The sequence below is a fragment of the Thunnus albacares genome, chromosome 1 (assembly GCF_914725855.1).
Source record: "Thunnus albacares chromosome 1, fThuAlb1.1, whole genome shotgun sequence".
Classification (NCBI taxonomy): Eukaryota; Metazoa; Chordata; class Actinopteri; order Scombriformes; family Scombridae; genus Thunnus; species Thunnus albacares.
In genome coordinates this window covers 33,150,814-33,163,950 of record NC_058106.1, presented here as the reverse complement: position 1 = coordinate 33,163,950, position 13,137 = coordinate 33,150,814, and the positions used below count along the sequence as shown (strand labels likewise).

The 13,137-nt window shown below is 39.4% G+C and overlaps 1 protein-coding gene across 1 annotated transcript; it reads right to left on the bottom strand.

Annotated features, from left to right (window-relative positions):
- Positions 1–5,675: 5,675 nt before the first annotated feature.
- chst1 (carbohydrate (keratan sulfate Gal-6) sulfotransferase 1) lies at positions 5,676–9,997 on the bottom strand. The gene is made up of 2 exons (XM_044361195.1): positions 9,582–9,997; positions 5,676–7,841 (listed from the first exon to the last, which is right to left on the bottom strand). The coding sequence occupies exon 2, from the start codon at positions 7,793–7,795 to the stop codon at positions 6,509–6,511; it is 1,287 nt and encodes a 428-aa protein (XP_044217130.1). The 5' UTR covers positions 7,796–7,841; positions 9,582–9,997; the 3' UTR covers positions 5,676–6,508.
- Between the last annotated feature and the right edge of the window lie 3,140 nt (positions 9,998–13,137).

Genomic DNA, 13,137 nt, shown 5'->3' with positions numbered 1-13,137 from the left:
ACATAAGTTTGCCAGTAAATCCTCAAAAGTGCTCATCTCAGCAAGGATTTATGAGAAATACATTCTTGGTCTTTCTCCAAATGTAGATGTGGAGGAAAAAACATGTTCAAAAATAGATTGTATGTAAGACTGTTCCATTACATAACTATTTTTTTACATGAAATAACATATTTCAGACCTACATCACTGCTTTCATTCACCACTCCATCACCGCACCCTTGGAGCTGTGATTTACAGCCAAAATGTCTGAGAAAACAAATGTGAGCTTGGTAGTTGAGAGTTTGATCAGGATTTATACCCTTGGCTAAGAATATATACACATACTGTGCTGCCCAAGTTTAGTCTCTGCAAAGTTGTGCTGGTAACAAATACATACCACATATCTACAAGCTGTATATCTGTGAATCACAAATGTCACACAATGTCGGAATTGAAATATTTCCATGTTTCTTCTATTCCCAGACCTCTCAGAGTTTCAATTTTAGCTCATGACTGCTCATACTTGTTTGCTTGCGTGTGTGTGCTAATTTCATTTCAGCTTTTCAGGCCAGCCAAGGGGAGAATTTGAGCAACGGCAGCAAAGCAAAGAGAGCCACAGCTGACCACAGTGACGTAAGCTGCACTGACCAGCCCGTCTGACACTACGTGCACATATACACATTCAGACACACACACCCTCTCACTTACCTATACCCACATTTCCACGGGGGAATTAACCATCAATGGCTCCTCAGTGTGAATGCTTGTGTGTATGTGTGTGTGTGTGAGAGAGAAAGAGAGACAGAGAGAGAGAGTAACCTATGCTTGCCAGTTGCAGCTGTAGCTCAGAGCATGTAAGGGACAGTGTCATTTCCACCCACTTATTTAAAAATAAGTTAATGCTCACTGTAACATTTAATGCTTAAATGTATTCACTGTTAAATCTGGAAAAAATGGTTAATGTGAAAAGTAATTTATTCACTGTTCATGTTACAAGTTTGTATGTTTTATATTCATTCCAGGCGTGGAAATGTTTCGGGAGCATGCTTCGTGCATCATTTAAAGTATCCAGCAACAATGCGATAACAAATGCTAACTGATCCTGTGTGTTAGAATGAGATGTTACAAATAAGAGTCCAAGCTGAAATTTAAATTTGTTCTAACCCCCAAATTTTACCACAGGAATAACTGTTCTAGTTTGTATATTACAGAAAATACTTCATTTTTTAAAATTTCATTTAAAAGCTGTTCTGCCCATTAAACCTATCATGGCGCAACTACATAATGACCTGGTTGCTACGCCTCTCTTACGCTGACCTACTGACAGCTTCAATTAAGCTGCTCATATCATTCCTGGCAAAGCCCAGCTCGCCCACTGCCATTTTACCAGCAATCAAATAACAACTTGGACAACCTGTGCAGAAAAGTCGAACAAAACAATCTCATGATTTTCATATGAATAGTTTTGATTGCACTGCTCAACTCTCATTCACAGTGCCTTGTTGAAAAGAACGTCAGCAGTCACCTGAGCAACAACTGATTGAATCATCCCTGCTGCTCAGATGCAGAGTCGAGCGCAATCGCAAATCATCCACAAAGGTGGAGTGTTGGGGGTCAAAGACAATACATGCTTGTCAGGACATGGAAATACTTGCATAACATATCCACCAAGTGCCTCAGCAACAGTGTCACTGACACATTTAAGTGCCATAATTCATACAATTTGTTAAGCTCAGTGAGCCTTTCACATCAAAACTACACTATATCCCACTAAGCAGCAGAACAGAAGCAGTTACACACACTCACAGATTCACACACACAAATGAAGACAAAAAAAGAAAGGCAAGTGAAGTACTATCGGCAAATTTTCATCCTCGGCTTCCTTTTGTTAGAATGATCACTTTATTGCACACTCTTCAAGAATATTCTTGCAGCAGCCTTTGCTCACTAACGAGTAGTTTTAGCTACCAGGACATGTTCTGTCAGCTCAGCTCAGTAAACAGCGGGCACAGAGAAATATCTTTCTGCTCCGTCATGCAGTCACATAGGGTCAGATTATTAAGGTCACATTATGAGAGGATAAGAATAAAAAAGGGAGAGAGAGAGAGACATGGAGAGAGAGGGATTTGCTGTACTTTCTTCCAGGGGCTTGTGAACCATATGTTCAGCCCTGGGACACAATAAACAACACGAGCAGCTCAGCGAGAGCCCAGAGACACACCGACACATGGGAGGCAGGCTGCAAACTGTGTGCGGGGATCAGGCATGTGGAGGAAGTGCACCGTTACTAGCAAACTGTCACAGCTGAGCGTTAAAAGCAAGAAGCCAAGTTGAGTTTAATTGAGAGGTTCAGTTCAAAGTGTGAATGGTCAGCTAGAATATTGCTCAACTGCAGGACACTGACAAAGTCTCCAGTGATATTTTAGAATAAGTAAATGAGATAGAAAACCATACAGTTTTAGCTTTGAGGGGATGGTACTGCAGATGTATTAATTAATCAATTAAAGCCTATAAAGAGAGATTTACTGGAACAATGCAGGTTAAAGACTGAGATATTGTTAAACAACAGCTTAGAAGTGTTCTATGGTGAGTTCACTTTGCTTTTTTTGCTAATATCCTACAGAAATCATATGTATGTTCACAAGCCACGGATATGCAGCATTTTTTTAGTTGTAAAATTAAAAATATGCCAGGCACATCCAGAAGATTCAGAGGTAAAGGGAAAAACAGAGAGTGAGCACTGAAGGAAAGGAACAATCCCCTGAGATCTCTGTAAGAAAGAAAGAGGTGGATGATGGAGAAAGCACAGGCAGAGAGAGAAAGAGAGAGGAAGAGAGGGAGGGAGAGAGAGAGCTTGCCTCCAGCCTCGGCACAGAGGAGGATCAAAGGTTTGTGCTCTGCATCTCAATGGACATCCGGTCACCAATACTGATGAGCCCGGGTGTGTGATGCTCCATTCACAGGGTGTATATTTTATGGGTAAACAAGTGGTCATTGCATGGAAATCAACAGACGTCTTTGCGCTATGTTATTCGACTGCACAGTTATCTGCAGTAATGCCATTCATGGAAATGAAAATTCAATGTTAAAAAATGTAAAACTTTTATCGGTGTTCAGGACAGACAGGACTTTGATTATCATACCTGTATATTTCTGAGATCTACAGTATTGTTACACCTTAACTAAATGCAATTTAAAACCTCTAAATTATGGTAAGATAGGTAACTTTAGAATTATTTTTCATTTTGTTTTTGTATTCTCAGCAGTATAGCGAAAGCCGCAATTGATGGGGTCCAAGAACAATGCACAGTTTTAGAGAAGAGAGCTTGAAAAGCTTGAAGAGTAGGCGAAATGAAATTGACAGTATTCACATGGAGTACTTGATCACCCTGGTACTTGAACCCAGGACCTTTGTATCCTCGAGTGAGATGACTCACACTGTACAATTTAACTGTTGGGGATACAATTATGAAAAAAATCACATATCAACCTGCTTTTCTCGGGCGTATTGTCAAAGATTTTGATGAAATTTGTTCAAAAACTGGATGAAAAAGAAAATGTTGAGCTTACAGTACAAATTACAGTAAGACACTGAATATCATTGCGGACCCACCATTTGACACATCTGAACACTAATCGAAACATATGGTGTCTAGTATCTGAAGAATATTTGTGTCAATTTTGGTAGCATTTGAATGAAATTGAAATTAAAATGATTTTTGGCGGTTTTAACTGCAATATTGATAAAAAAATGACCACAAGCCAATCATGACCAAACTTTATATAATGAATTTACCATGATCATAGAACATGTGGAAAAATTTTCACTCAAATCCACGCAGCTAATTATGAGATATAAACTTTTCGCATTTGTGGCACCCTCTAGTGGTCTATTGGTATAAAAATTGGGGATCGTCCACAGAAAGTGAAAGAAAGACCTAACATATTAAGTTTAGTGAAAATTTGATGATGCATTGGTGATGACTGTGTCTACTGTAAATTTCTTTAAAACCTTAGGATAAGCAAAGTCCACAGATGATTCTGACTAAGATTTGAGACAACTGACCCTGCGGTTTCTGACGAGATGTCGAAAATAGGATTTTGAGAGAATTGAGAAAAAGTCGCAAAATTTGGCATTTTTAGAGCAGAAGACCAGTGGAGCAAAGCTTTAGACGACTTGAGAGATTGAAATGATGATGATGACGATTATGATGAAAGAATTTTGACTCTAGGCCAAGCTGTTTCCAAGATAATTGTGAAAACGTAAACTTAATCACTACCGCGCCACCTTGAGCTCAATGAGCGTCATTTTATGTGCCTGAGTAGTGGGTGGAATTTGCAACCCACCTGCCAATTTTGGCGCTTGTAGGTTTTTTTTCTGTTTCTAAGGTTTTTGCTGCACGAACACTTTTAGCAGAGAAAATAAGCAACAAAGCCTCGCTGCTTGGATCCCTAATAATAGATGTTTGTTTCCTAAAACAGACATTTACTTTAATAAAGTGGCAACAACAACTTATTTTTCTACCATCTTTGTGCCGTATAAGCCAAGCAAGTCTTGAATGCGACATGCTCATCAAAATGAATTCAGGGTGTTTACCAATATCACTCTGATAGGTGTTTACTCTGAATTTTATAGGCACAGCTGTGTTTTGTCTACACATCCTTGACATTTTTCATGCTACATAATGCAAACTGACTTTGAGTTCAGGTTGCTATGGAAAAGGAGGTTTAGAAATACAGTGCACAGCATGAAATGATCACTGTCATCTGCACACTAGCTTGTTTTCATGGGCAATTAGCCAAACTAGCCACTGCATAAGCTGGTAAACGGGAATGTTTAGTAGAAAATTGCTGTTTTATTCCAGTTTTAGGCGACTCAAATCTATATTTATTTTTGCAGCAGTAATGGTCCAAGAGTTAATGTATATCTAGCTTATAATGTGGTTAATTTTACAATACAGAATACTAACAAGTACCTTATTATTTTGTGCTTGAGTTCAGGAATGTTATTATGAAAATGAGCATATAAAACCAAAAGTCTGGTTCCGTTCAGAAATTATATTTATATATTTAAAAAAACAAAAAAAGAAACCATTTTGTTCCATGCATTGGTAACTGTCCACTGCATTATTATAAGCAGTAGGACAGAAAAAGGGCACATTATTTTACATGACTGTGTGTACTGTATTTCAGCCTTGACCTTTTACCCTTTAACATTGCCTGGTTGTAACAGCACGCCAACTGCTGCTAAAATGATCAGAGGATTTGTCCCAGATTATGGAGAGTCATCACTGTATCACTGTAATACTCTTTTCATATGTGATCTAATGCAGCCATACTTTGTAAATGCAGTTGTTGTGTTGTATAAGCTACAGTATCCACACATCCTGGGAAATGGGGATTTGCAGTGAAACCTATTCTACAAAGACATACAGTACTTCCCTCAGTTATGACATTTTCCTGTGGAAGATAAACATCCCCACATGAACTGTCAAAAAGCTGCATCATTGCACTTCAGAGAGAACGCACACGCTATTTTTGTTTCAGGGTGTTTTTTGATACCTTCTCTGTATATTACGCATCAGTCGTCACAGAAACAAGGAAATCCTTTACTGTTTATCTGATGAGATAATGTCTTATTATCTATGGACTACAGCGGCGTAAACATTTTTACTTTAAGACAGAAGAGGCTGTTGTAAATTTCAATCTGTGAATTATTTAAAATAAATAGACAATACAAATAAAAAATAAAGAAATAAACTTGACAAATACAGTTCTTTATCAGCTTCAGTGTCTACTTGAATTAGAACCTAAATGATGTCTACATCCATGTTTTTAATCATCTTGAAAAATGAGATGCAATCTATACCCACAATAATGAAGATTTCAGCATTACCTCTCATTAGTGTATGTTTGTCTATCACAGATGGTTGTAAATCCTCTGATGAAACACTCGTGACCTCCAGTGGGATTCTGTCCCTTTAACTTGAGAGCCTATTAATTGTCTGCAATTATCCTTTGCAATGTGGCATCTGTCAGAAGTATCTCTTCTCTTCCCACATGGATAGAAATGTCATAGTGGTAAAGGTTGACTGCGACATTCAGTATTTATTGCACAGTAGGGCTTGTACAGTCCAAATTTGCCATCACAGGTCTAAAAAAATGTCTGTTTTACCAGACCTCTCCCATCTCCTGTCCCATTTTTTTGAAGGGCAATATTTTACTTTTGTTGAAACAACAGCTTGCATACAGGAAATTAATGATGATGGTGCCTTGTCATGGTTCAATTCATGGAAAAACTAAATAAATGAGACATTTGTAAACTAGCTTGTTTGATTACTTTGTGTTTAAAGTGTGCTGTTCTGTAACATTGGGGAATCATCCATAGTTCCCTCGGTGCATTCAAAATCTTTAAAGTTTAGTGCAAATTTGAAGAAACAAAATGACAGAATCAAAACCAACAAACTAAGGAAATTATAAGGCAACAATTATAAATATATCAAAAATAGTCATTAGAGAACTATCTTTGTTACAAAAAAGGTACAAAAGTTTTGTCCTGTACCAGTGAGAGGGACATGTTTTTCAGTTCCTCTACTGATTTCACAGCCTTGTATCCCAGCTGGTGAAGTACTTTTTGACACACAGTCTGTGTGTATTCTACCATGTCATAAGACAGTTTCAAACGCCAACTCTCTGCATTGGCTGCTGAGTCTCTCACTGTACCAAACTTGTGTTTTGCTGAGGGCTCATTGCTACCCCGAGTGTTTGCATGTATCCAGTCTTCCACATTTTTATCCATAGGCAGCCCAAGATAGTCATAGATCTCCTTTGTCTTGACAAGTGGATTTCTAGCCAAATCCTCATAGCGAACCAACATGTATTTCCCTTTCAGCCAGTAGGGATGACTGAGACCAGTTGAAACAGAGCTGAGAAAGTCTTCACAGACAACTGTAAGCTGACTCAAGTCTAGATTATAGGGCCTTCGCCCCGTGGCTCTCCAAATACGCCACAGACGGTATGTATCCCTGAATGTCTCAATCCGTGATGACAGGATACCACGCGGGTCTCTGACGAGTTGAATCACTTTTATATTCAGCCGTGGGTCTTCCACCAAGGCGCGCAGATCTCCAATTTCCGGCACCCGGACAATCTTGATTGCCACGTGCCTTTTCTCGCGGCACGCTTCTGTTGCTAAGGTCATGTTAAGAGACGCACATTTCTTAACACAGTCCCCCTCCTCCACATTAACATCAGCAGGACCGAAGGCATCACATACAGGTTGCTGGCACAACGCTCGGCTGGCACCACGGCGGAACAGTTTATCTGTGGTGTGGTTGGTGGGCGTCGGCTTGATGTAGCTCTCCAGGAAATAGAGGTCGCAACCGTACAGGCTTCGCAGGAGGTCTCGACTGGCACCAAGCATCACACGCCGGTCTGCAGCATTGCGGCTGTGGGACAGACGTGGGATCAGTGTGGTCTGAACATGATAAAGAGGCTCAAACAGGTAGAAAACCTCCTGGTGCTGGTTGAGCAGCTGGCCAACAAAGGAGGAGCCACTACGGGTGGTGGCCAGGACCAGGATGTGCGTTTTACGGGTGGCATTGATGGAAAAGTAAGGGTAGTCATCACAGCCTCCACCGCCTGCTGCTCCCCGCTCAAAGGGAGGTTCTGTCTCCTGCCCCCCCAGACCACAGTTCTGGGGGCTGGGCAACGGGCACAGCTGGAAAGGCTTGGAGGTGAGTGTCCGGATGGCCGTGTACTGGATGGCAATGGAGGCCAAGGCCAGCAGAATCACTGCCTTCCAGGAACATTGCATGGCTGAGCCACTTCATTTAGACACAGCGGTCCATGCCAGGTCCTCCCTGTGAACAAATAATTGTTGTCTTTATTCTAAGAAATGAAATTACAGTATTTGTTATTTTGTTAGTTTTAGATTTAGTTTTGCAATTAGCTTTTCTTGCATTTTTACCCAAACTAAACACTGCATAGTAGATCGCTTACAGCCCTAAAATGACAATTGATATTTGACATTTCATATCCCAATGACACAGTAAAGTTGAGAAAGATGGAGAAAACTGCAATAGAATAACATTTGAGTATACAAATTAATAGTGTATCAACTTGTATTGTGATCGATTTTAATATTGAGGGTGAGTCAACAGTAGGTTGAAAATCAGCACTATGTAGGCTGCATTTTAATTTTTATTCTAGGGCCAAGGGGCAATATTCTCATTCACTTTGGTGCATAGGCAGGGATGAGGGTTAATTATATAGTACAAAAACGGAACCGGAATATCCTTTTAAAACCTTTCTGTATGCCATAAGACCAAATCATGTGACAAAATAATTAAATTTGTCTCCTGTTTCTGTGCTACAGCCTAATTTCTGTAATGTAAAGAGGAGAGGAATAAGCCCCTAACTGTTGGCTCCCATCCAACTAAATGACACTGAGTGCCAAAACATGTACGGCAGTCTGCGAGTCTAGACCACTGTGGAGTGGAAGCACAAAACAGGCTATATACAGTATCTAAAAATGGCAAGACTTTTTTTTTTAAACTTGTACCAATGTTCAAAATAGTTTGGCTGAATAGTAAAAACTGTTCTGGTCAACTTGTCTGTCTCTATGCACACAAAATGCACCAAAAGTTACCATTCAAATATTTTTAGGAACACACAAAATACTTCACCAAGTACACTAAACTATATTATACTGCAGTACTCTCTACATATCCACCCTGTCTTTCAGTCTACTCCAACATGTCTGCATCTAATTCAAGGACCTTATTTGGCCTGATTGGAGAGTCTAACCATTGTACTATATTCCACTTGTTCATCAAGGGGAAAAAAAAAGTCTTAGCCAGTCCAGAAAGGTAAACAGTAGCAGAAAGCTTCGCTGCCAATGTCATGTCAAGGGGAAATGATGCTGCAAGTGAAAAATTAGATAATCACACTGAAATTTGTCCCATTTCAGTATTGATTTTTAGAATAGTATCATATACTGGGGCCTGGTGCAGGGAGCTTTGATGGTGTAAGTAACATACAGGCTCACCGGCATCACATCAGAGGCCATACATGAGATTTGTGATGTCCAACAGAGAAATGATGCATCGGGGTATCTCTTTTCACCCAAAAGAACAGTGTAGCGTGATACTACTTAAAAAGATTAAACACCAGACTTGTTTTATAAGAGCTGATAAAAATCTATGTCCTCTCTGACTGCACAGAGAGACTACATCACACGCATAGAGAGAGAGAGAGCTTTTCCTTTATGCTGTAACAATACAAAATACTGACTTCTATGGCCACGAATAGAATCATGGATGACTTATGGTTATAGAGAGCATCAAGGCTTTCTTCTCATAGGCATTGTGAATGATAAAGCCGACTACACTGCAGCGTGAACAGGTTCCTGACAGAGATTTTCCGCGATGCAGACATCCTCACCAATGGTGCGATAAGACAACACAGCACAAATGACACGCATCCCACCCAGCCAGCAAGTGTCCAAAAACCTTTCTATACAAAATATAAAACCTAAAATGTCATTATATTTATCATATTTCAAATATGATAGAGCAAATTAACACTTCTTTCCTTTATACCTTGTTGGTAGCTGTAGTATTTTCATGATGGACGTCCATGAATCACGGCTGGTTTCTTTTAGTCCTCATAAACGTTTTCCACCGTGCGCTTCTTCTCGGATAGCAGAGAATAAATGCGCCTGGCAGACCCGTATTTTCCATATAACGTCGGTGAGAGCCGGTTTACGTTGAACGATTTGGACACAGAGAGAAAAGGACAAAAAAAAGTGGTGGAGTATCGCTGGAGCGGTTGTGTTATTATTCGGCAGCCAGGCGGTTAGACTGACCGTGGAAAGCGACAGCCGGGCTTCCCTTAAATGATGCGCAGAGGCTGCGAGTGTGTGAGGTACACAAGGACCGACTGTCTGGACCACCCCAGACCCCTCCCCTTTCCACCTGCCTCTCTCTCTCTCTCTCTCTCTCTCTCGCTCTCTCTCTAACACATACACACACACACATACACACACACACACACATTACCACCATCATCATCATCATCATCCTCAGTCTTTCGCCTGCCACATCACACACTCATAGACCCCCCCCCCCCTCCTTCACACACAAGCAAATCAGCTCTTTTCACGCAGCCAGTGTGGCAGCGACTTCACAGCGATTCCATCAGCTTTTTTCAATTTGAATTGTATGCAAATGTTTGATTGTTTCGCAACATGAAAGACCTGAGAGTAGCCTACTTCATGTTTTCTTATGTTTTTTTTTTTTCTTGTATGAATGGAATGAGAGAGACAATCAACCACAGCCACATACTGTACCCTCTACAGTTTATTTCAGTTCACTCTGATTCTGCTTAAAAAAAATAGCAAGCATGCCGGTTTTGAGGGATTTCATGGCAGAACGTTTCTCTAACGTGAACTCGTCACATCAGCATTACCGCCTCGGGCTCTGTGATTCTGCAAAGCCCCGTCTCCAGGGCATCTGCAACCCAGTTATTGATAGCCTACTGAAGTGGGTGGGCCGATAATGAACATGATGTGAGTGTGCAAAGAACACGCTGTCTGAAGGAAACAGGACTCAAAAAGCAAGATAAAGAATGGTTTAGAGAATAAGGGAGACGAGATGAATGCACAAATCAGTAATAATACATGTCATCACAGTCTAATTGCATAACAACCATGTGCATGTGTTTTTGACTGATTAGATGGTTATCATGTGTTTAGGCTGCAATGATGTGGGGTGATTTCCACGCTACATGTGTACTGTATACTAATAGAAAGGTACTGCTTCTAATAAGGTACTCTTTATAAAGGTTTATAACCAATAGTTTTATTCATGGTTTGAGTGATTAATTAATGATTTTGTGTCTTTATAGGCTACCTGTTATAAGTCATTCATAAGAACAACTTTGGGGTTGTCAGGTTGTGGACAAAAATTCATTTACTGACAGCTTATTAACACTTACAGCTGCAGACTTGATTATTAAAACCATGCCTTATTATCATGAATAACTGCAAATGAAATGGTTTATTTAAAAGTGAGAAACCCACAATCATTAATGCTTTCCTTTCATTGTGACATATTGATTCTTTTACATCAGAGTTTCTCTTTGTCACATAATCGATTCTTGAGTTGTTGTTTTTTTTTACAGTCTAAAATCTCACAGAAAAAACTAAGCTCATGAGATACAGTCTGGCTTTGCGACTCATGGATACTGAGGATTTTTGAGGAACTTTCCCTTGCTGGATTCACAGCAGACAGGCTATCATGACGGTGGGCTCAAGGGAGTTGGTTCCCCATTTCGCTGGCAGAGGTCACTGAGGTAGTTAAAAAGCTCTCAAGTGTCATGGTTCCAGTGATACCAAGATTCACCTTGGGATGCTGAAAGCTCTTGATGTTGACAAGCTGTCATAGCTGACACGACACCAATACTATTTCATACAGATGTCGAGGAGCTTTGCAAAGCCAACGTGAATTTCTTAACTCTCAGTTTTACTACAAGATTTGGGTATGGAAAACTTCTAATAACAATAGATTGAGCCTAGCAGTGGAAAGGTGGACCAATCAATAAACCGTGGTGAGTGGATTAGAGATGATGACTTCACTCACCAGCTCTAGAGCCTTGCAAATAACTTTTTAAACTAGGTGCTGTAGATATTTATTATAACTCTAGACTGTCAATGGAAACTGTATTTTGAAGCGGCCAAACACACAGTCTAGTTGCAGTAGCATAACAATAACATAATTAATATCATCCAGCAAATCTTATTCATGTGACGTTGCTGTCCAGTGAAAACCATGTATCTCCAAATTTAAGATTGAAAGACTACATATCCCTTAATGGACTGAGAAAATAAACCACATAATTTGTTTTAAAAGCATTGTCAAAAAGCTGAAAACAGGCCTGTTTTTCTTAGCTCGTGTTTGGTTGGTGTTTTAGAGATTTAAAATTTCAAAAATTTGTCATTTCAAGGTGTTAGATTGCCATATTTTAATGTTTCAGCTGGTCAGCGCAGATCTCATTACAACTTAGGGAGGGGGGCACAAACAATCAGAAACCGGAATGCAAATTTTAAAATTAATATAACTACAATATAAACACCTGTCTCAAATAATAATAAATAATAAAAATAAATAAAAAATAAATAATCTCTAATAAAGGTGCATTATGCTATTCAAACATATATATATATATATGCCTGGGCTATTTTATTTTCTAATTTTACAGGTATGATCAATGTAACATTAGCTAGCAAGCTAGCTACTTCTAAATATGGATATGGCTGGGGATAAGTTAATTCACTTGAGGCGGTAAACACAGTTTGGTTACATTTTTAAACCTTTTATTCTGTTGGGTGGCTGTTGGGTTCTCAGATGGGTAGACTTTATCTTTGTTTGACTGAAATTACTTGGTCTCAGCAGTCACCAGCCACTAGACCCACTCAGTGAAGATGCAACTCTGACGTGCTACAGAGAGGGAAAGTGTTGTGTTTATGTGTGAATTATTTCAAAAGTGGAGTCGGCTTCTATTAAATATATATTTTCAATTACATAAATTATTCAGAAATACGTTATTTGGGGGACAATTTCATGTCTTGTGGAAGTTGGAGGGGATTCATTCCCTCTGACCCCATCCTCCTAGTATAGTATAGTGGAAGTAGTGAATAAAATGAAAAACAGAAATTCCTTTACTTGATGTTTGACCTTCACTGTGCAGAATGATGTATGTGCAGAGATTGACACAAGAAGGCTGTTTTTACATTCATCTGCTGAAGGGCGAGCATTTCTCTGTTCAGCTACAATCTGAGTTATAAGGAGTGTACCTATAAGCATGATTTGTGCCACCACAACTTACACAAGTGTGATGTGAAAACTCTGAGTGTGGACTCTTCCCTGAGGTAGGAGACATATCGTGTCTAGCAGCTAAACTTTTAAAGTGAACTATCCTTGCATATTCATAAATTCTGGATTTGTCAATGAGAAGGAGGAGATATTATTTAAGCAAAATTTTAGTGAGGTAATTGAATTTTTTGTGTAAAATCCATATCAGATACAAATTATTTTTCAAAAGAATATGATATGATTTGATATGTCAATAATGTGCCTGGAAGAGATCTTTAAGAAA